Raw genomic sequence first — 21,538 nt, forward strand, 5'->3', positions numbered from 1 at the left:
TGTCTGTTTGCACTAGTGCTGATGAGCAAGCAGAGGAAGTCCAGCCATGTAGAGAAGCAATTTAATATGCGCTGATTTACAGAGAGACCCAGAGATGAAACCCTCCTGGGTCGAGATAGACTAGTAACGGCCGTCCAGTTCCATGTCCAATTCCAATATAGCCATGTTCAGTTTGCAGCATGTGCCCTTGTATCTCACTCTTTTAGTAACCCTCCTTTAGTACTTGGGATTGATAGGCTGTGAGATTCGGAAAGCTCAAAATAATGGCACCTTTAAAAAGGTAGAAATTTATTTCTCTCACATAAAAGGCAAGAAGAAGGCAGTCCAGAACTGATAGGGCAGCATCTTGAAATAGTTAGAGACTCAGATTTCTTCTCTCATGATAGTATATCATCCCAATGGCTGACGCCACAGGGCATGTGGCTTCTCCCTCATGGTGTGCAGGATGGCATCTCAGACTTAGCTACCTTGTCTGCATCTCAGCCAGTGGAAAGGAGGAAAGAGTGAGAAAGGGCGTTCTGATCCTTTAAGTACACTTCCTAGAGGTGTCATACAGTTCCATTTAACATATTTTTCAGACTATATGATGTACCAGACCATAAGACACACCTAGGTTTTAGAGGAGGAAAATAGGGGGAAAAAATTTGAAGCAAAAAATGTTCTCCTCCTGCCTCCTGTGACCCCACTCCACTGCTGCCCCCCCCCTCAGCAAGCCAGGTAAGCTACATTCAGACTATAAGACGCACCCCCATTTCCTCCAAAACTTGGGGGGGTGCGTCTTACAGTCTGAAACATACGGTAATCTCATAGCTCAGAACTTAGTTACAAGGCTGTATCTAACATTAAGGTAGGCAGGTGTGTGACTGGTCAAAAAATCAGATGTCTTATTTCTGGGGGAAAAGGGGTGAATTCTTCATTTAAGAAATGGTTAAAATGGTAAATTTTAGGTTTCATTTATTTGCCCTGCACAAACACAAGAAAGAGCAGGAAGTACAGAGAGTGGTGGTCAGAGTGGGACATTTGCGGTCTAGGATTGCGGGATTTCAGCTGTAGTTCAGATTATGACAAGGGCTCGGAGGTAGCTATGGGGATGGGTGACTAAGCAGAATGGAGACTAAAGATCACTGGCTTTGGGAGTGTGCTCTAGTCTAGGAGCTTGGATGAATCATACACTTGGGTGTTGATCTGCAGCCTACACTGTCCTCCTGACCCATAAGCCCCTCTTCTTACATTCCTGCTCACCTCCAATACCTTCAAATCTCCCAGAAGCCAGGGATCCAAAGGTATTCTCAATAACCCCAACCCCGTTTTCCTTTCAACTTCCTCTGAGACTCTCCTACTTCCCCCTACAGTACGGAGGGAGGAATTAAACGCTGCTCTCTGGGGGCAAGCAACCCACAGTACAAGGCTTTAATTCTTCTAACAACTCACAATCTCATCTGTTTATCACAACTTGTATTAACACTTTGGTATATTTGCTTCCAGTCTTTGTGCGTCTGGTTGTCAAATACTCGTAATTCTTTAACATTCTTATCATTATAATATGAGCATTTTCCCATATTACCAAATAGGCCTCATAGGATACTATATATTCCTGGTGTCTTTGGCAATATGATACCCAGGACTAAAGCCACAAGTAACTGAATAGTGCTCAGAGACGTTGTAGGGAGGAGGAGGATGTAAGTGGGCACCGGATGACAGGGGTGGGGTAGGGAAAAGCATGAGAAGAGTTTTAGCTGTAAGTCATGGGGAAGGCACGGGGGTACCAAGATTCAGATATGGCTCCTTTTTCCTTTCAGTGTGAATATCAGATGATAATTAAAACTCTATATATTTTCCACAAAATTGTTGATGTGAAAATAATGACTCTGGAAGACTCAGCAAGAAAAAAGAAAAATAATAAAGGTCTAGTTTTGCTGTTAAAAAAGCAAAACAATATATTGGGTTGGCCAAAAAGCTTATTTGTTTTTTTGTAAGATGGCTCTACTTGCGCTTAAGTGTCTTTAACTTTGTTCAAAACAATTTTGTTAGATTGTATTGTGACAGCTGTCATATCAGCATGCATTAAAAAAAAAAGCCAAAATCGGTGAATTTTTATGTAGCCATTTTAATATTGAAGGTGGAAGAAAATAAGCAACATTTTTGGCATGTTATACTTTTATTATTTCAAGAAAGATAAAAACGCAACTGAAATGCAAAAAAGAGAATTGTACAGTGTATAGAGAAGGTGCTGTGACTGATTGAACGTTTCAAAGGTGGTTTACAAAGTTTCGTGCTGGAGATTTCTCACTGAATAATACTCCACGGTCAAGTAGACCCACTGAAGTTTGAATCGAGACATTAACTGAGAACAGTCAATGCTATACCATGCGGGAGAGAGCCGACAACTATCCGAATCACTAAAGTTATTGGTGAGAATAAAAAATGTCTTTTATTTTACGGAAAAAACTAAACAGACTTTGGCCAACCCAATAATTATGTGGACTAGTTGCACTGTAGTAATAATTACACTTATCACTACACATTAGGTAAATCCACGTGGTTAACAGTTGTGTTTGAGGAGAACGGCAAGTCTAATGCATAATGGTCCTAGGAACACGATGCCACTTCTCAGTCTCGTGCTCAATCAGCAGATGCTCATCTTTTACTCACCGTGTAGTACATGACTACTTCAACTTAAGAAAACTTAAAGACAGTATTGATGGCAGCCTTAGAGTTAGGAGTTTTAGAAGTAGGCTGCATGACTTAGAAGTCATTCAAAAATGGTAAAACCTATTCTGCAAGCTAAGTAGTTCACTGATAGTATGGAATTAGTGGGCTCTGTAGCTTCCAGAGGAGTCCTTTTTTTTCCCAAATATTCACTAGAGGGAACAAAGTCTTCTTTGCAATTTATAACATTGCAAGGGGCCTTTGGGAGATTTGCAGATTGTTAAATGCAAACCTCAGAACCGGGCAGACAGAGAAGCTTGTATTTTTAAAAACACTCTATCATACATTTGCATTATATACATCATGTCATTTTTTTATTTTAGAAGATACACAGCTGTTAAGGCTTTGATGTTTGTGTGTGGTGTTAGCGATTTCATCTAAGTGCTCTTTTCAAGCAGTTAACACAACAGTTATGCATACAAGGGTGGGCAAAAGTGGCTTTACAGTTGTGTGTACATGAGACACAGAATTCTTACGTATTTATTAATTATTGTATTATTTGTTATTATTAACCTCCTTTTGCCCAACCCTGTGTATACATATCAGAGCATGCTCAGCTTATATAGTGTGTGTGCACCCACACACGCTTCTCTTCTATCGAGGGAGAAGTTTAATTAGATGACGGACTTCACCATCTCGAGAAAGAACTGAATGCTGCTACAGAAGAACAACTCTATCTTGTCTGGCGCCTGTTCTGTTGCAGTGAGACATGCTGAGGACTGCTTCCAGAAACCCAGAAGCACTTTCAGTGAAAGGCATGGAAGACATGAAGGAAGTAAGAGCTAATGGCATAAAGCTTTAAGATACCTGTGGTTTTGTTCATTGTCCACTCAATTAACACGTTATCACCGACATTTGAATATCACCGTAGAGGCTGCAAAGCACTCACATGTATGTTGTTTTCATGAAATACAGGGTCCAGCAGAAGTAACGCCTGTTTGAGTGTGGTTGGTAGGGTAATGATATGGGTGTAATACTTTATAGTTTTAGCTTAAACATTTCACCTAAAATGTTATACAGTGTGCTTGAATGTTATATTACAGAATTACATGCTTATGATTTTTAATAGAACATTTTATAATGAAAAGGGGTGCTATTTGTGCCAGACCCTGTATATGAATAGTCTGTATTGATTTCCAGAGGAAGCCATGTGCAGGATGACTAGTCGAACATCCAAATAGGTCTGTTCATAGCAGCTTTCATTTTCTTGGCAAATTCTTCCTTGTCTCAGTAACTGACCCTCTAGCCAACTCTCTGGCTTGTTGGTTTAGAAACCTCAGTGGATCTGCTTCTCAAAGGTACTCTTGTATTAACGCACAGAGAAGTTTTTAGAGAAATAGATACCAGCTTATTAATTGACAGAAATATAATTGCCAGAGGAACCAGTCACGTGTGTCCTGTCGCCTGACGCATTCACTCTCTACAGGCACACTGCATAGGATAGGAAGCCACATTTTAATTATATGTTTACTTGGTGAACAAATGATTCTAAAATTTTATCGTACTAGCTGGGGCTATCATATCTGCCCTTGCTTCCAGACCCGCTATATCCTGGGACCGGGGTACCTAGCCCTTAGATGAGTAAATAGTGGCATCTTTTGGCTCTCTTATCACTCTGGTGTTTGCAGTACAGATCAACCTACTTTCTGACATATTCTTGCTTTAAATGAGTTAATTCTCTCAGGTTGCTTAGGAATCATCACTCTGCCCTGTTGCCACATCTCAGTTCAGATGGATAACTTGCTGATTTTTAAATTTAACTCTCAAAGGACAGTCTGATTTCCAAAGTCTTAAAAAGGAATCCAGCTCCTTCAGAACAAAAGCCGTAGAGCGTATTAGACCATGAACTTTAACGTGAGACAGATGGGGGTAGAAAATTACCTTTAGAACTGTCTGTGTAACCTTGGGCAAGTAACTTCATTTTTTTGAGCTTGAAAATGATAATAGGCCCTGGCTCGTGTGGCTCAGTGGGTTTAGCACTGGACTGTGAACCAAAGGGTTGCCGGTTTGGTTCCCAGTCAGGGCACATGCCTGGGTTGCGGGCCAGGTCCCCACTTGGGGACACTTGAGAGGCAACCACACATTGATGTTTCTCTCCCTCTCTTTCTCCCTCCCTTCCCTTCTCTCTAAAAATAAATAAATAAAATCTTTAAAAAAAAAAAGAAAGAAAATGATAATAGTTTGTTCAAAGGTATTTCTGAGGTATTTCACACAGGGAATATGAATAAACCCTTCACATGCCTACTTGGCACCTAACAAGTATTTCATAAATTGTAGCTATTATTATTAGAAATAGGTATTATTCTTCCTGCCATTTTAAGGAGGAAACTGACGCTTACCAGGAAGTTACAAAGCTAGACTGCAATCCTCTTTTCCTTCTATAACATTCAGCTTTTATTTTCATTCATCCACACCCGAGGACATGCTTATTGATTTTAGAGGGAGGCAGGAAGGGAGAAGGAGAGAAACATGGATTCGAGAAAAACACTGATCAGTTGCTTCTCGGATACTCCCCGACCAAGGACCGAACCCTAACTTTGGTATGATGACCAGAATTGAACCCATGACCTTTTGGTTTCTGGGCCAACCCTCCAACCAAATGAGCCACACTTCCCAAAGCTAAAATTCAGCTTTTTATTCATATTCTGAGGAGTTGTCCAATAGGACTCAAAACAATTCAGCAAAATACAATTCGGTTATTTTGGTAGTCTACTTCTAAGCCTTCTGGCCCACCTGAGTGTGCAGTGTAGCTCCTCCCCTTATTCCCTGCATGACAAGTAACTTAGCCTCTCTCAGCCTGCTTCCTTACGCATCAAGTGGGAGCATTATAGTCCCATAGGACTGTGGTGAAAATTAAGTACGGGGTGGGGCAAAAGTAGGTTTACAGTTGTTGGTGTAAAAAACAATACAATCATTAACAAATAGTAATACAAGAATAAACTCTGTTTCACATACAACTGTCCACCTACTTTTGCCCCACCTGGAATTTGATGTCCTTAACACAACAGTGCCTGGAGCATATACGTATTCTTCAGACCATAAGACGCACCTAGGTTCTAGAGGAGGAAAATAGGAAAAAAAAATTTGAAGCAAAAAATGTGGTAAAATATTTAATAACATAAATAACATAGTATTCCACCAATGTAAATGTAAGCTACATTCGGACTATAAGAGGCACCCCCATTTTCCTCCCAAATTTGGGGGGAAAGTGCATCTTACAGTCTGAAAAATACAGTAGTTAGCTTTTGATCTGTTGTTATGAGCCATACAAAAGTACCTTTTGTGAAGCTGCCATAGTGACCAGAAGCTATTTTTAAAGAACACCCAACAATTTATTTCAGTAGACGCTCCTATTAACATTTCAGACTTGTTATTCAGTTTTAGCGTAAGAGTGTACACCGAATTGTTGTGTGGGTTTTTCACTGTTCGTGGGTATCATGACCATGTTTTCTAAACCATAGATGAGATTTGCTTTGAAACCTGATATGTTCGTGGTAAAAATATTACAGACAGTGACCGTCTCATAAAATTTGTGTTTACATGTCATCGTATCTATGGGTGTCTGGTACCCTAACATCACATTTAGGGAGAGAGACCCACACTTAAGGAGAGCTGAGTGTTCTGTTTATTTCTCCGACTGTAGACCCATTAGTATGGTGAGCTCTTAATGGCCCTTTCACTTAATAGAGTTTTAATATGGTTAAAATATGAACCATGGACAAGAGTAAGGAAACGTATTATTTTCTTTTTAGGTGGGAAATTATGCAAGCCATGTCTGTAATTTGCCAGAGGGAAGAGAATCACTTTCTCATGGTTATGAAAACAAAAACAAACATCTCAGACATGAGTTCAGAGAGCTCCAACTCAAACAGGGTAATTTTTCTCTTTGTAAAAATGGAATTTTATAAAAATTAATATGTGACAATTAGAGAATTGGAGAAATGTATAAAAGTAGAAGGAAGGAGGGAAATGCTACATGTCCTCCACACTAAAAAGTACATGTAATGTTTAAGATGTGTTTTCTGCCTGCCTTTTTAAAGTCCGAAATGTGTGTGAGAGAGCACAGAATGGTTACTTCCTTCAACGTCTACTGCAGCACTTGCCACCTTGTGTCATAATCGCCTGTGTCACTCCCCTGGGGCGGAGATCACGTCCTAGTCTCAGTGTGGCTTCTGTGTTCCCCGCAGCACCTGCCTTACAAAGTACCTAGCATAGCAAGGACTTGCGAAATATTTATTAAGCACTTTAAAGCGATAAGGGAAGATACAGATAGGACCCTTTATATTATTACTCTACTTTGTTTAGCTCCCCAAATTAGTAGTATTGTATGTGGTCAATGCTTATATTTACCACATATTTCTTACTTCTTTGCTCAGTATTTTTCCTTGCATCTCAGATATTTCACTTGGGATCATTTTCCTTTTTTTCCCTTTAGAACTTTATTTATGAGGGTTTGATGATGGACAAACTTTTTATTTATTGTGACTCTCAGGTACAGGGAAGGTTGAGTTAATCATGGGACATATTTCCATGCTCCTGTTTCTTTTTTTTTTTTTTCCCCTTGTTTTTCAATTGGGTGTATTGAATTTTCTCCTGCTGTTTAAAAGCTTGCATTCTATTTTAGTTCATATAATGGCTGCATTTGAAGAGTTTTCTTTAATTTCTTTCAGCTTTATTTCTATCATTATTATTATTGTTATTATTTTGATTGTTCACAGCACAGGCTTTATTAGGTGACCATTGAAAAGTGGGAGTTTAAACTCTCGAATCTACTTCTCTTCTCCCAGCATGTTTAGTTACTCTCAGCAGGAGAGCTGTTCAGGGCCCACTGCCAGAACTGAGGGTACTGTCTGTCTTGCTGCCAGCATAAATTAGCTCACGGAGAACTGGTAAATAGGGGAATGATGTCATTGTCGTGTGGAAGTTTATATGCAGTTTTCCCCAGCATGTTAATCATTTGGGCTGCCAGCAAGCCTTGAAGTTTCTTCATAAAGCCCATTCATCCCACATTCTTTGGGGCTCAGTTTGGCCACATGTTTTTGCCTTGGAAGTGCTCATTGCAAAGATATCCCTAATCTTTGTGCATTCTGACTTCGTTTCCAGAACTCTGCAGACTCAACTCCCTAAAGCAAGCTTGATTATTTTTTTTGAAAACACATTTTCATATTTACTATAGTATTCCTTTATTTTTTTTTAGGAATTTGACATATCTCTTTAAATGTACCACTATAATTATTATGATTGTTAATGTGTTTTATAGCACTCCTGTTACACAATGACAAAGGCTGTGAGTGGTCTATAGAATGTTCTTCAATAAGCTCTATTATTTTTAGTGAACAATTTTACAAAATAAAAGTTGTTTTTCTTTTTGGGAATACATGTCAATCACATCAGAAATGCTTATATAAAGGATTATCTTTTGAAGGCAGAGATAACATGATTTGATAATGCATTTAATGTCGGGTGGGAAAGAAGCAGAGAAATCACTGGTGACCCAAAGCTTTTTGGTTTGAGCAGTTAGAATAGTGGAGTTCCTAACCGTTCAGATGGAGAGAATGTGAGAGGTGCCATTTGGGGGAGACAGTTTGCTTTTGGGCATGTAAATTTTGAGGTCTGTGTTAGACATCCAAGTGGAAGTGTCAAGTAGGTAATTATGTATGTATTGGCAATTCAGTGCAATTGAGATGTACTTTGGGGAGTCATTAGCACATAGCTAATGCTTAAAGCCTTGATATTATAGGAGATAACCTAGGGAGAGAAAAGAAGAAAAGATTCAGGGCTGGCTTATTCTAGTGTTTAGAGGTTAGAAAGATGAGAAATAAGCAAAGGAGCCCAAGAAAGTGGCATTCAGAATAGGAGGAAAACCAGCAGAGTGTGGTGTCTCAGAAGAGAAATGACAAAAGTGTTTTAAGAAAAGGATGTGAACAACTGGGTTAAATACCACGAGTAGGCTAGGCGGAATAAAAGCACATAATGGACCGTTGGATCTGGACACATGGAGGTCATTAGTACTTTGATGAGATCTGTTTTTGTGGAGTAGTGGATATGAAAGCCTGATTGGAGTGGTGGGAGTGGAAGAGGAGGCATGGGTATGATTGATTCTTTCTTGAAGTTGTGCTGTAAAGAAGAATGAAGAAATGGTACAGAAGCTAGAGGGGGCGATGAGGTTGAAGGAAGGTTTTTGTTTAATTGTTTTTGTTGTTTTTAATGGGATATATAGCATGTCTCTAAGATGATTATAATGCCTAGCTGGAAAGAAGGCTTGATGAGATGATAGAGAGAGGAGTCAATTGGAAGAGTATTATCTTTGAGATAAGAGGGAATGCGATCCAGTGCACAAGGGGGGTGGGGTGGGGGGCGGCTAGCCTTAGAAGCAAGGATATGTACATTAAATCTCGAAAGAGAGAAGAGTATGTGGGAGTTGGCAGATTTGGTAAGAGGAATTTGTGGATGTTCTCTTTGGAGTGCTTCTCTTTTCCTCCATGAAATAAGAGGCAGTGTATTCAGCAGAGAGTGAGCATGGGAAAGGTTTGGAGATTTGAGTAGAGAAAGGAATGAAATAAAAGTCTAGGTCTGTAGAGAGTGAGAGGGAGATGACCAGGGAAATGCAGAGGATTGCTAGGCAGAAGTAGGAGCTCGCCCGAGATCAGAAGACATGAATTTAACGTAAACTCAATCAGCACTGGCTGTGCAGTTTCCCCAGCCACATTCAGATTCTGCAGTAAGGTGGAGAGTTGGATTTAAACAGATTGGAGTTTTGCCAACCAAGTATAATGGAGGGAAACAGGGGCAAGGGAGTTATGAGTATTTTCAAAAGAGTAATTATAATGATGGACTATAGAATCTAAGCTGGGTAAGAAACTAAATGAGAATGGGAGCAGGGTAAAGAACATTGAGAAGTATTTAAAGACAATGGATTATAGTTTTTAGTATGTTTGAAAACTTGTTGAAATCATGCTACTAGAAATACATACGAAGGAATAATTTGAGAATAGGATGCTTGCAGTTGAGACTAGAGAGAGGCTCCAGTTATTGCTAAGGACAGTGTCTAGGGAATGACTGTGGAGTAGGTGGCCAGAATAGGTCAGTGGACTAGATCTTTAGAAGTTAGCTGGTGAGAGGATGGACAAGGCAGGGCACTAGAATATTGAAATCACCAAGAATTTGGCAGGATTAGTTGAGTCACCTTGGGCAAGTTACTTGGTTTCTTGGTGCCTGAGTCCTCTCATAAAAGGATAATTCCTACATCATTGGGTCATTGTAAGGATTCGATAAGATAAATTTATCTCAGATACTTAGTACAATACCTGCCATATAGTAAACACTCGATAAACAAATTTTAAAGTTATACAAGAACACATTTTAAATTTCTGCAAGTACCAAGAACATCTGCTGCTTTTGAGAACTTTTCCCACTACTTTTTTGTTGTAATTTAGAAAGTTTGCAAACACCCCAAAGAGATGGGGAGAAGCGTAACAGTATTATTATAGCGTGTTTTAAAAATTAATTTGTTATCTAATTAAGAATTCATTTAACATCTTATAGAGTAGTCATTTAACTGCATTTATTTTAAGTTTGTTTCTGTTATTTCTTCCTAACAGAAGCGCAGATAAAGGAGGTTGAAGAAATGTTGTATCAAGAAGGCTCTGAAATAGCTCTGAGTAGCCCCAGTGAACAGATTACATGCTTACAGGTAGAGAGAAGTAAACTCTTGAGTACACTGGAACTTGGGGACTCAAAGCCAGAACCACAGAGATGTCTGAGCAGTAACCTACAGAAAGAATTTCCCCAGGTATTCCAAAATTAACAAGATAATTGAATAAGAGGCAGTCGGTTTTGAAATGCATTTGTTCATTTACTCATTCATTCATTAAAACATCAGGAGACCAGTCCTAACAGTACGTAAGAATACAGGCTTTAGGTTGGGTGGTCTTCCTTTGTCCTTGAGGAAGTCAGTTAACTTCTGTGAGCATTGATTTTCTCATCTATAAAATCTGCGATCAACTCAGCTACTCTACAAGATGATCATGAAAATGAAATAACTTGATGTATATAAAGCTCTAGAGTAGTACCTCACACATTAATTAACATTATTGTTATTTATTGAGAACTTACCATGTTCTTGCTTTGTGCTAGTGGATGTGGAAACAAAGTGAAATTAGACGTGTAGACATGATCTGGATTGCAAGGAGCAAGCTAGTGAGGGAAAGGAATAAACCAGCCATCGTGGTTCAGTGTGGAAAGTACTATGAGAAAGGAAGGCACAGAAAGCTAGGAAAACCTGAATCAAGGAGAAAGATGGCAGTGGACTAGGAGGATCTTTCTTGCACCACCACCCAGAACCAAACTGGAACTAAAAATGAAGAGGGGAACAGCCACCTGAAATAAACAACTGAAGACTACCTGAAGAGGAGACTCTTAGCCAAGGACAGGCAGAAATCACCTTGAGACCGGTAGGAAGGGCAGGGACGCAAAAGGGGCTGGTACCACTCCCATGGGCAGCAGGCCAAGGTACAGTAAAGCAGGGGGAGCTTCCCCCTGAGAGGAGTAAAGCCTGGACCGCAGACCAGGCTCCCAAGCACTGAGCACCAGTGTCAGGATCAGCTGCCCACACAGCATCCAGCAGTGAAAGGCTGCAGGGTTTTTGCCAGGGAGAGCCGCACTCGCTGGAGACAGAGACACTATTATTTTTTTCCTAAGGGGGCCGAAGCACACTCACCTTGGTCTCAGATGAAGGGTGAACAGTGTGGACTGGTGTCACTTGAGGAGACTCTGTAGTGGGAGGCTTTGGGGAGAGACGTGAGGAAATAGCTACTGGGTTCCCTATGCTGGGACATACCTTGAAAAATTACTACAGCAGCCATTTTTCTTGAGAAGAACAAGCCCCTCCCAGTGGAAAAACAATTACCCCACCCTGGGGGTAACTTCTCAGCCCACTCTCTGTAATCCTGTTCACCCCACCCTGCATCTTAACGCCTGCTGAGGAGACAGCAAGTATGCAGACTCGGAATGTCAGAGATTGGCTTTAGGGCACAGCCATTTCATTCACTTTCTTGGGAACCAAACTGGTGCTTCCCCCTCATGGGAGAGCCATAGAAACACCCTCCTAGTTTTTGGCAAACCCAAACACTGGGCTCTGGAGCCCCTACCCACTTTCCTACTATGGGCTCCACCCTACTGAGTTCAGGGAAATAATCTGGGACAGACTCAGACGTGTGATGTGGGGATAGGGGAATATATCCACTACCTTCCCTGAAGTATGAACAGCACCTTCCTCAGAAGATTCAAGGGTCACATCCTCCTGATTCCACCAGAAGCCCTCTCAGAAACAGATCAGTGGCTAGACTAAGAATGACAGCAGGTAGAGACACGTGGAGGTAGATCCTGCAGTGCCTTTGACCATCAGCTGACCTACACCTGGGCCCTGTGCTGATAAAAACCAGCCTTGCAGCACATCATGGCCCATCCCGGGTGCAGCCAAGCCTGGAGAAGACAGCCACAAACTGTGGATTGCTTGTAGCTTTGCACAGGCTGCTGAGGGCTAGACGTGGACAGCATCTGACATTGGCTTACACCACCTTCAGACATCATCAGAGCTGTATCCAAAGGGAGAACCCAGCAAGCAATCACTAAACTCTGTTGAGTGAGTTCCATTTTGTTCTTTTATATTATTTTTTGTTATTTTTTCTTTTGCATAACCTTTTTATAATTTTTCTTTTTCTTCAATTTTTAAATATTTTTTCATATTTCTTATTTTACTCTTCCATTTTCTTACTCTATTTTTCCTTCTTACCTTTTCTTATTTTTTATTCTTTCCCTTTCTTTATTTTTTGGCTATTTCCTCTTTCTATACCTTATTGTTTCTCTTCCTTCTCTACCCTCATAATCATTTTTCTTTTCTTTAGTCTTCTCATATTCTTTTTTTCTTTTACTATTCTATTTCTCTTTCCATTTTTATTATTCTTTGCTCTATTGTTGATTTTGCTGTTATTGTAGAGACTTTTTTTTTGCTTATTTTGGTTGTGGTTCTTGTTTTGTTTTGATCTGTCAGGACCAGTACAACAGTATACAAGATGTGGGGGTTGAGCCTGGCAGTCAGCCAGCCAGAGGGGAGACCAACAAACAGGCCAACAACAATCAAGACCCAAATGTAAGAGGAGAGCCCACATAACTCACAGAAGGGCTATTCCTAGAGCATCTAGCTCAGGAGATCAAGGAGACTGCACCACTGGATCCCATAGGACTTCTACCTCACAAGGCCATTCCATGGAGACAGGGAGTCAAAGCAGATCTAATACATAGAAACAAACAAAAAGAGCCAGCTAAAATGGGGAGACAAGGAAATACCCCCAAATGAAAGAAATGGAGGGATCCCCAGAGAAAAAGTTGAATGAAATTGAGGCAAACACTTTATCAGATATAGACTTCAAAGTAATGGTTATAAGGATGCTCAAGGAACTTGGAACTACAGGAACTTAGTGGGAACAACATTAGCATGGAAAAGGACATAGAAACTATAAAGGAGAACCATGGAAATGAAAAGTGCAATATCTGAAATGAAGAATACACTAGAAAGAATGAAAAGCAGGCTAGATGAAGCAGAGGATTGAATCAGCAATTTGGAAGACAAGGTAGAAAACACCCAATCAGAGCAACAAAAGGAAAAAAGACTTAAAAAGAATGAGGGTTTAAGGGAACTTTGGGTCAACATGAAACATAACAATATCCATATCCTAGGGATACCAGGAGAAGAAAGTGAGCAATGGATAGAAAACCTGTTTGAAGACATAATGACAGAAAACTTCCCCAACCTGGTAAAGGAAAAAGTCACACAAGTTCAAGAAGCACAGAGTCCTAATCAAGCTGAATCCAAAGAGACCCACACCAAGACACATCACAGTGAAAATAGCATAGTTTAAAGACACAGAATCTTAAAGGCAGCAAGAGAGAAACAGTCAGTTACCCCAAAGGGAGTTCCAATAAGACTGTCAGGTAATTTTTCAATAGAAATAGTTCATGCCAGAAAAGATTGGTATAAAGTATTCAAAGCAATGAAAAGCAAGGATCTGCATCTAAGATGACTATCTGGCAAGACTACCATTTAGAATGGAATACAAAATAAAGAGCATCCCAGACCAAAAGGAAAAAAAAAAAAAGGCTAAAAGAGTTCATTAACACCAAACCAGCATTGCAAGGGATATCAAAGGGACTGCTTTAAGAAGAAAGCTTTATACATAGGTATAAAATAATAAAATGGCAAAGTACCTGTCACTAATAACCTTAAATATGAATGGATTAAATGCTCCAATCAAAAGGCATAGGGAAGCTGAATGGATAAGAAAAGATGACCCACATATATGCTGTCTACAAGAGACCCACCACAGAACAAAACATTTACACAAGCTGAAAGTAAAGGGATAGAAAAAAATACTCCATGCAAATGGAGATTAAAAAAAACTGGGATAGCAATTCATATATTGACAAACTAGACTTCAAAACAAAGGCTATAACCACAGACAAATAAGGTCACAACATAATACTAAAGGGATCGATCTAACAAGAGGATATAATCCTTGTAAACACATATACACCCATATAGGAGCACCTATATATATATATAAAGAAAATCTTGATGGACTTTAAGGAAGAGATCAACAGCAATAGAGTCACTGTAGGGGATAGCAACAATCCACTGTCACCAATGGACAGATCTTCCCAACAAAAAAATAAACAAGGAAACAGCGACCTTAAATGACATACTAGAACAAATGAGTTTAATTGATACGGAACATTTTATCTCAAAGCAGCAGAATACACATTCTTCTCATGTGTACATGGATCATTCTCAAAGATAGACCAAATTATAGGACACAAAATAAGTCTTAACAAATTCAAGAAAATTAAAATATCAAGCACTTTCTCAGATCTCAATGGCATGAAACTAGAAATCAACTTCAGTTAAAAAAAAAACATTAAAAAGCATGGATGCTAAATAGCGTGCTATTAAATAATGAGTGGGTCATCAAGAAGATCAAGGAAGAAATCAAAAAGTACCTGGAAACAAATGAAAATGAACACACAAACCAAAACCTATAAGATACAGTGAAAGCAGTCCTGAGAGGGAAGTTCATAACACTACCTCATAACACTATCTCTTGAGGCCTACCTCAAGAGATAGAAAAATCTCAAATAAATAATGTAATCCTGTACCTAAAAGAACTAGAAAAACAACAGCAAAGCCTAGAATGATTAGAAGGAAGGAAATAATGAAGATCACAGCAGAAATAAATGGCATAGAGACTTAAAAAAAAATTCAAAAAATCAATGAATCCAGGAGCTGGTTCCTTGAAAAGATAAACAAAATTGATGAACCTTTAACCAGATTCATCAAGAAAAAAAGACAGGACAACAATAAAATCAGAAATGAAAGAGGAGAAGTAACAACTGTTATTACAATTAGAAATACAAAGGATTGTAAGGAAGTACTATGAACTTCCTATAGTACTATGAAGTACTCTATACTAAGAAATTGAACAAACTGGGCAAAATGGATAAATTTCTAGAGACACGTTCTTCTAAAACTGAATCAGGAAGAAGCAGAAAACCTGAATAACAACTGATGAAATTGATAACAACTAATGAAATTGATAACAACTAATGAAATTGAAGCAGCATTCAAAAAACTCCAGGCAAACAAAAGTCCTGGTCCAGATGACTTCACAGGGGAATTTAACCAATCACACAAAGAAGAACTAACACCTATCCTCCTCAAACTATTCCAAAAAATTCAAGAAGAGAGAAGACTTCCAAGCTCTGTTTACAAGGCCAGTATTATCCTAATTCCAAAACCAGGTAAAGACACAACAAAAAAATAAAACTGTGGGCCAATATCCTTTATGAATATAGATACTAAAATCCTCAATAAAATATTATCAAACTGAATCCAGCAATATATCAAAATGATCATTCACCATAATCAAGTGGGATTTAGCTTGGGGGTACAAGGTTGATACAATATTCACAAATCAATAAATGTGATACATCACATAATCAAAATGAAAGATAATCACATGATCATATCAATAGATGCAGAAAAGGCCTTTGATAAATCCAACACCCATTTATGATTAAAAAACTCTCAGTAAAGTGGCAAAATGATAACAATTCACATAATAAAGACCATATATGAAAACCTACAGTATCATACACAATGGACAAAAACTGAAAGCATTTCATTAAGATCAGGAACAAGACAAGGATATCTGCTGTCACTACTCTTATTCAACATAGTACTGGAAGTCCTAGCCACAATCATCAGACAAGAAGAAATAAAAAACATCCAAATTGGAAAGAAGGAAGTATAACTCATTATTCACAGACAGCATGATATTGTATATAGAAAACCCTATAGACTCCACCAAAAAACTACCAGACCTAACAAATGAACTTGGCAAAGTAGCAGGATACAAAATTGATACTTAGAAATTGATGGCATTTTAATACACCCGTATTAAACTATCAGAAAGAGAAACTAAGAAAACAATCCCATTTACTATTGCAATAACAACAAAAAGAGATACCTAGGAATAAGTTTAACCAAGGAGGTAAAAAACCTATGCTCAGAAAACTATAAGACACTGAAAAAATAAACTGAGGAAGATACAAATAAGTGGAACTGTTCATGGATTGGAAGAATTCACATCACTAAAATGTCCATACTACCCAAAGCAATCTATAGAATCAACACAATTCCTATTAAAATACCAATGGCATAATTCACAGATGTAGAAAAATATATCCAAAACTTTGTATGGAGCCTGAAAAGGCCCCAAATATCCTCAGCTATCTTGAGAAAGATGAACAAAGAGGGATCACAGTACCTGACATCAAACTATACTGTAAGGCCACTGTACTAAAAGCAATCTGGTACTGGCCTATGAACAAATGTATAGATCAATGGAACAGAACGGAGAGCCCAGAAATAAACCCATGCCTGTAAGGTTAATTAATATTTGACAAAGGAGACAAGAGCATGCAATGGAGTAGAGACAATCTCTTCAACGAATGGTGTTGGGAAAACTGGACTAGTACTTGCAAAAAAATAAGACTACCAACATGCACCAAACACCAGAATAAACTCAAAATGGATAAAAGACTTAAATATGAGCCACAAGGCTATAAAAGCCCTAGAAGGAAACATAGGCAGTAAAATTTCAGATATCTCACGTAGCAATATTTTTGCTGATATATCTGCTAGGGCAAGGGAAACAGGAAGAAATAAAATGGGACTACATCAAATTAAAAAGCTTCTGCATGGCTAAAGAAACCATTGGCAATTTGAAAAGGGAGCCCACTGTATGGCACAACGCATTTGTCAATGATATATTGGACAAGGGTTTAATCTTCAAAATATATAAAGAATTCAAATGACTCAACATCCGGAAGACAAACAATCCAGTTAAAAATGGGCAAAGAACCTGAATAGACACTTCTCCAAGGAGGACATACACATGGCCCAGAGACATATGAAAAGATGCTCAACATCACTAGCCATCAGAGAAATGAAAATTAAAACCACAGTGGGATATCACCTCATACCTGCCAAAATGGCTGTCATTAATAAGTCAACAAACAACAAGTGCTGGCGAGGATGCGGAGAAAAGGGAACCCTAGTGTGCTGTTGGTGATAATGCAGACTGGTGCAGCCACTGTGGAAAACAGCATGGAGTTTCCTCAGAAAATTAAAAATGAAACTGCCATTTGACCCTGGGATCCCACTGCTGGGAATCTATCCTAAGAATCCTGAAACACAAATTCAAAGAATATATGCACCCTGTGTTTATAGCAGTATTATTTATTATAAAATAGCCAAGATTTGGAAACAGCCTAAGTGCCCATCAGTAGATGAGTGGATAAAAAAGCTGTACATTTGCACAATGGAATTCTATGCAGCAGTAAAAAAGAAGGAATTCTTACCTTTTGCGACAGCATGGATTGAAATGGGGGCTATTATACTAAGTGAAATAAGCCAGTCAATGAAAGACAAATATCATGGTTTTACTTATAAGTGGAATTTGATTAACAGAATAAACTAACAACCAAAATAGACTCAGAGGTACAGAAACATAGAATAGACTGATAGCTGTAAGAGGGGAGGGAGAAGGTGGAGACTGAAAAAAGGTGAAGGGATTAGTCAAAAAACATATATGTATGACTATGGACATAGTCAATGGTGTGGAATTGACTATGGGAATGGGGGATGAAGTAGGTGGAGTGGGACAAAGGGGGAAATTGGGCCAATCCTAATAGGATAAACAATAAAATATTTTTAAAATATAATATTTTTACAAGAAAAAAAATTAGGAAAACTCAGGAGAGGGGATGAGTTAGAATGGGTAAAAAGACTTCCAGTGGAGGTGATGCTGAGTAGTATTTTGAAAGCTGAATAGATATTATCTGGAAGAAGACACAGGGAAAGACATTTCTGGTGGTGGAAAGACAAAATAGTGTAGAGTTCAGACCGGTTTATGTGAGTGAATGCTGAGGAAAGTGTTTGGAGATATCTCAGGAACCACATCATGTGAGATTCATATGATAATGAGTTTGGACTTAGTACCCAGCAATGGTCCTGGAAGGTACTATAAGAATATAAATGGTTGAATATGTGAAAGATTGACTGGTTATAGAAGGTCTGAAGAGTCACTAAATGATTTTAAGAGGTGAGTAACATGATCTGATTTGTGTTTTAGAAAAAAACACTCTGGCCACAGTGGAAGGATGGATTGAATAGGGGCCAGATTGGAAGCGGGGATTTCAGGGCAAGGTATATAATAATTAATTAAATAATGAGAACCAAACACAAGGCTCAGAGTGTAACTAGAGAAGGGAAGATGAACTGAGCAGTCATTAAGGAGATGGAGTCTTTAAAACAAATTGATGCTGGGGGTCAAGTCGTGGATGACTCTAACCCTATCTACCCTTTCACTGTTATGTCATAGTTTTCCCAGTAATGGACAGAAAGAATTAAATACTTGAAAGGCTTTTGTTATAAAATGTTATGAAATGTAGCTTGTAAAAATTTCATTGCCTCCCTAGTTTTATTTTGCATAGGCTAATGTTGAATTTACCTGTGCATAAAGTAGATAAGAGAGTCATTCCAACCAAAATGGGGCCATATATGGTGACTTGGAAGCCCAAGGAATATCACAAGGCCTGATCTATATACTGACTATATTTTCCTTACCATTTGTTTTTAATTTGTTGGTTTTCTGATTTAATCCAAGCACATAGTAAAAAAGACTCAAGCGCTATAAAATTGAATGAAAAATGAATTATCTTCTCCCCCCAAATCCTTAGCTCCATACTCTCATGCTACCACTGCCAACAATTGTTTATGTACCCTAGAAAATTGGTATCCATTTAAATACAAAATATATTCTGTTTTGCATATTGTTCTTACTTTCTGTACTAGTGCATATAGATTTGCCATAGTCTGTTTTGACACCATATATACTCTTTTGAATGGATGTATCAAAATTTACTTAACCACTTTATTGTTGGACAAAAGAATGAAGAGGCAATACTTAATGCCAGAAATAAAGTTCTAAATTTTTTATTGTGAAATATAATGTATATGCAGAAAAATGATAAAACTTGAAAAATACAGCTTAACCGTTGTAGAGCAAACAGCCATGTGACCACGGGTCCTGTCAAGAACACAACATTGCTAAGCTCCCTTTGTGTACCTTTCTGATCACAGCCCCTCTCTCCCCACAGAGGTATGCTTTTCTAAACAATATGTTTAGTAGTGTAGTTTTGCTTGTTTTTGGACATTGTATGTAAGGACTCAACTTTGGCAGTTACTTTTTTATAAAACATTACGGGTTTTTTCCATTTTATTTACTTTCTATTAAGGCATAATTGACATACAACATTTTATTAGTTTCATGTGCACAGCATAATGATTTGATATTTGTATACATCAAGAAACGACCACCACAATAAATCTAGGGAATATGTGTCACAATACGTAGTCACAGAGTTTTTTTCTTGTGATGAGAACTTTCGAAGTCTACTCTCAGCAACGTACAGATGTGCGGTGCAGTATTATTGATTATAGCTCCCTCGCTGTGTATCCCACCAGCATAGCTTATTTAATTTTTACTGAATTTGTTGGGGTAACATTGGTTAATAAAATTGTATAGGTTTCAGATGTACGGTTCTATCATACATCACCTGTAAACTGTATTGTGTGTTCACCACCCAAAGTCAAGTCTCTTTCTGTCACAATTTACCATCCCTCCATCCCTCTTGTAATCATTATACTGTGTCTTTCTATGAGTATTTTTTTTTGCTAATCCCTTCACCTTTTTCACCCTAGCCCCCTCCCCTCTGATAGCTGTCAGCATGTTTTCTGTGTCTATTAGTTTGTTTCTATTTTGTTTATTTTGTTCATTAGATGTCACGTATAAGTGAAATCATATGGATTTGTCTTTCTTTGACTGTCTTATTTCACTTAGCATAATACTCTCCAGGTCCATCCATGCTGTTGCAAAAGGTAAGATTTAGCAATTCCACTTCTGGAAATTTATCTGAAGAAACCCAAAATACCAATTCAAAAGAATATAAGCACCCCCATGTTCATTGCAGCATTAGTTACAATAGCCAAGATTTGGAAACAGCTGAAGGGCCCATCAGTACATGAGTGGATTAAAAAACTGTGGTATGTGTACACAATGGAATGTTACACAGCAGTAAGAAAGAAGAAACTTATACTTTGCAAGAATATAATACACACTTGGAAAATGTGGAAAAATCACATTGGGACGGTACATACTTCTTTCCAAATATGTTTGGAACTCCTCTTTTGAGGAGTCCTTTAAAACGTAAAGCACATTATTTTATTTTTCTTTTAAAAAATATTTTATTGATTTTGCTATTATAGTTGTCCCAACTTTCCTCCTCCATCCCCCTCCATGCAGCCCACCCCCCACTTCCATAGTAAAGCACAGTATTTTAAATATCAGTTTGAAACGGGATGGTAAGAAGCTAGAAAAATTCCTGGGTAAGTGGAATGGGGAAACTGAAACAAGAAAATTAAACAAGGCTAAACAGTTTGAGCAACTTACAGCCAGCTTGTGAATTGCAAGAACTTAGCTCCCCTAACCTAAGACACTGGAGAGTGAATGGTTTATACCTCTTCTCCCTCACCAAAGAATACCTAGCTGAAATCTCCCTGGTCTGGGACATAGCACAGAGACCCAATTAATGTCATTTGTGTCAGCTAAACCCAAGGACAGATGAAGTCAGGGGAACAAACAACAAAAACCCCATTAAAAGCCAGACGGACTCAAGATATAAGTAAAACAGTATAGCGGACCAAAGAATATTCCCCAAACCCCCCTATGTGCTCATTCTGACAAGTCAGCATATTAAAAATACACCTGGAAAGCTGATGAATAAGCTGCTGAAGCCCTCCCCCTGCGGGTGAAGTTTCTCACCTGCAGAAAAAAGATAAGAAGCCCTCAGGACAAAGACTCAGGGCAGGCTTGCTCTAGAGCATACCAATGCCCCTTCCTGGGCATGAACCTTTTACAATATTTCCTAACTCTAAGGGTCCCAGGCAGACTCGCAGCCAGGGGAGCAGTGGGCACCAGCAACTTGACCAGGGCTTATTGATCCTGTCTCCGGGACTCCCATTTTCTCTGACTTTCTGGTGAACTAAAAGCAGCCCGCCTTGACTCGCTTCTGTCTCTTTGACCTTTGCTTTCCAGTGAGCTAACAACAGCCCTGTCTTACCTTACTCCTTCCCTGCAGCTTTTCTAGGGAG

General features: G+C 38.7%; 1 protein-coding gene across 8 annotated transcripts in view; it reads left to right on the plus strand.

Moving 5' to 3' along the window:
* CCDC30 (coiled-coil domain containing 30) overlaps window positions 1-21,538 on the plus strand; it is a 98,149-nt gene that overhangs the window by 3,644 nt on the left and 72,967 nt on the right. For 4 of the 8 annotated variants that reach the window (XR_008426316.1, XM_045190923.2, XM_045190925.2 and 1 more), the window contains exons 2-4: window positions 3,256-3,484; window positions 6,462-6,582; window positions 10,311-10,501. The exons of 1 other annotated variant lie outside the window; for it this stretch is intronic. Coding sequence is in view for 5 of the 7 variants with exons in the window: in XM_045190923.2 (XP_045046858.2) it covers window positions 3,419-3,484; window positions 6,462-6,582; window positions 10,311-10,501 (378 nt within the window). In the remaining 2 variants the exon portion in view is untranslated. Of the gene's footprint in view, window positions 1-3,255; window positions 3,485-6,461; window positions 6,583-10,310; window positions 12,353-21,538 lie in introns of those variants that run through there. 3 more of the 8 variants (XM_053919920.1, XM_053919921.1, XM_053919922.1) reach the window with 3 other exon arrangements.

Source organism: Desmodus rotundus, chromosome 3 (genome assembly GCF_022682495.2).
Source record: "Desmodus rotundus isolate HL8 chromosome 3, HLdesRot8A.1, whole genome shotgun sequence".
Classification (NCBI taxonomy): Eukaryota; Metazoa; Chordata; class Mammalia; order Chiroptera; family Phyllostomidae; genus Desmodus; species Desmodus rotundus.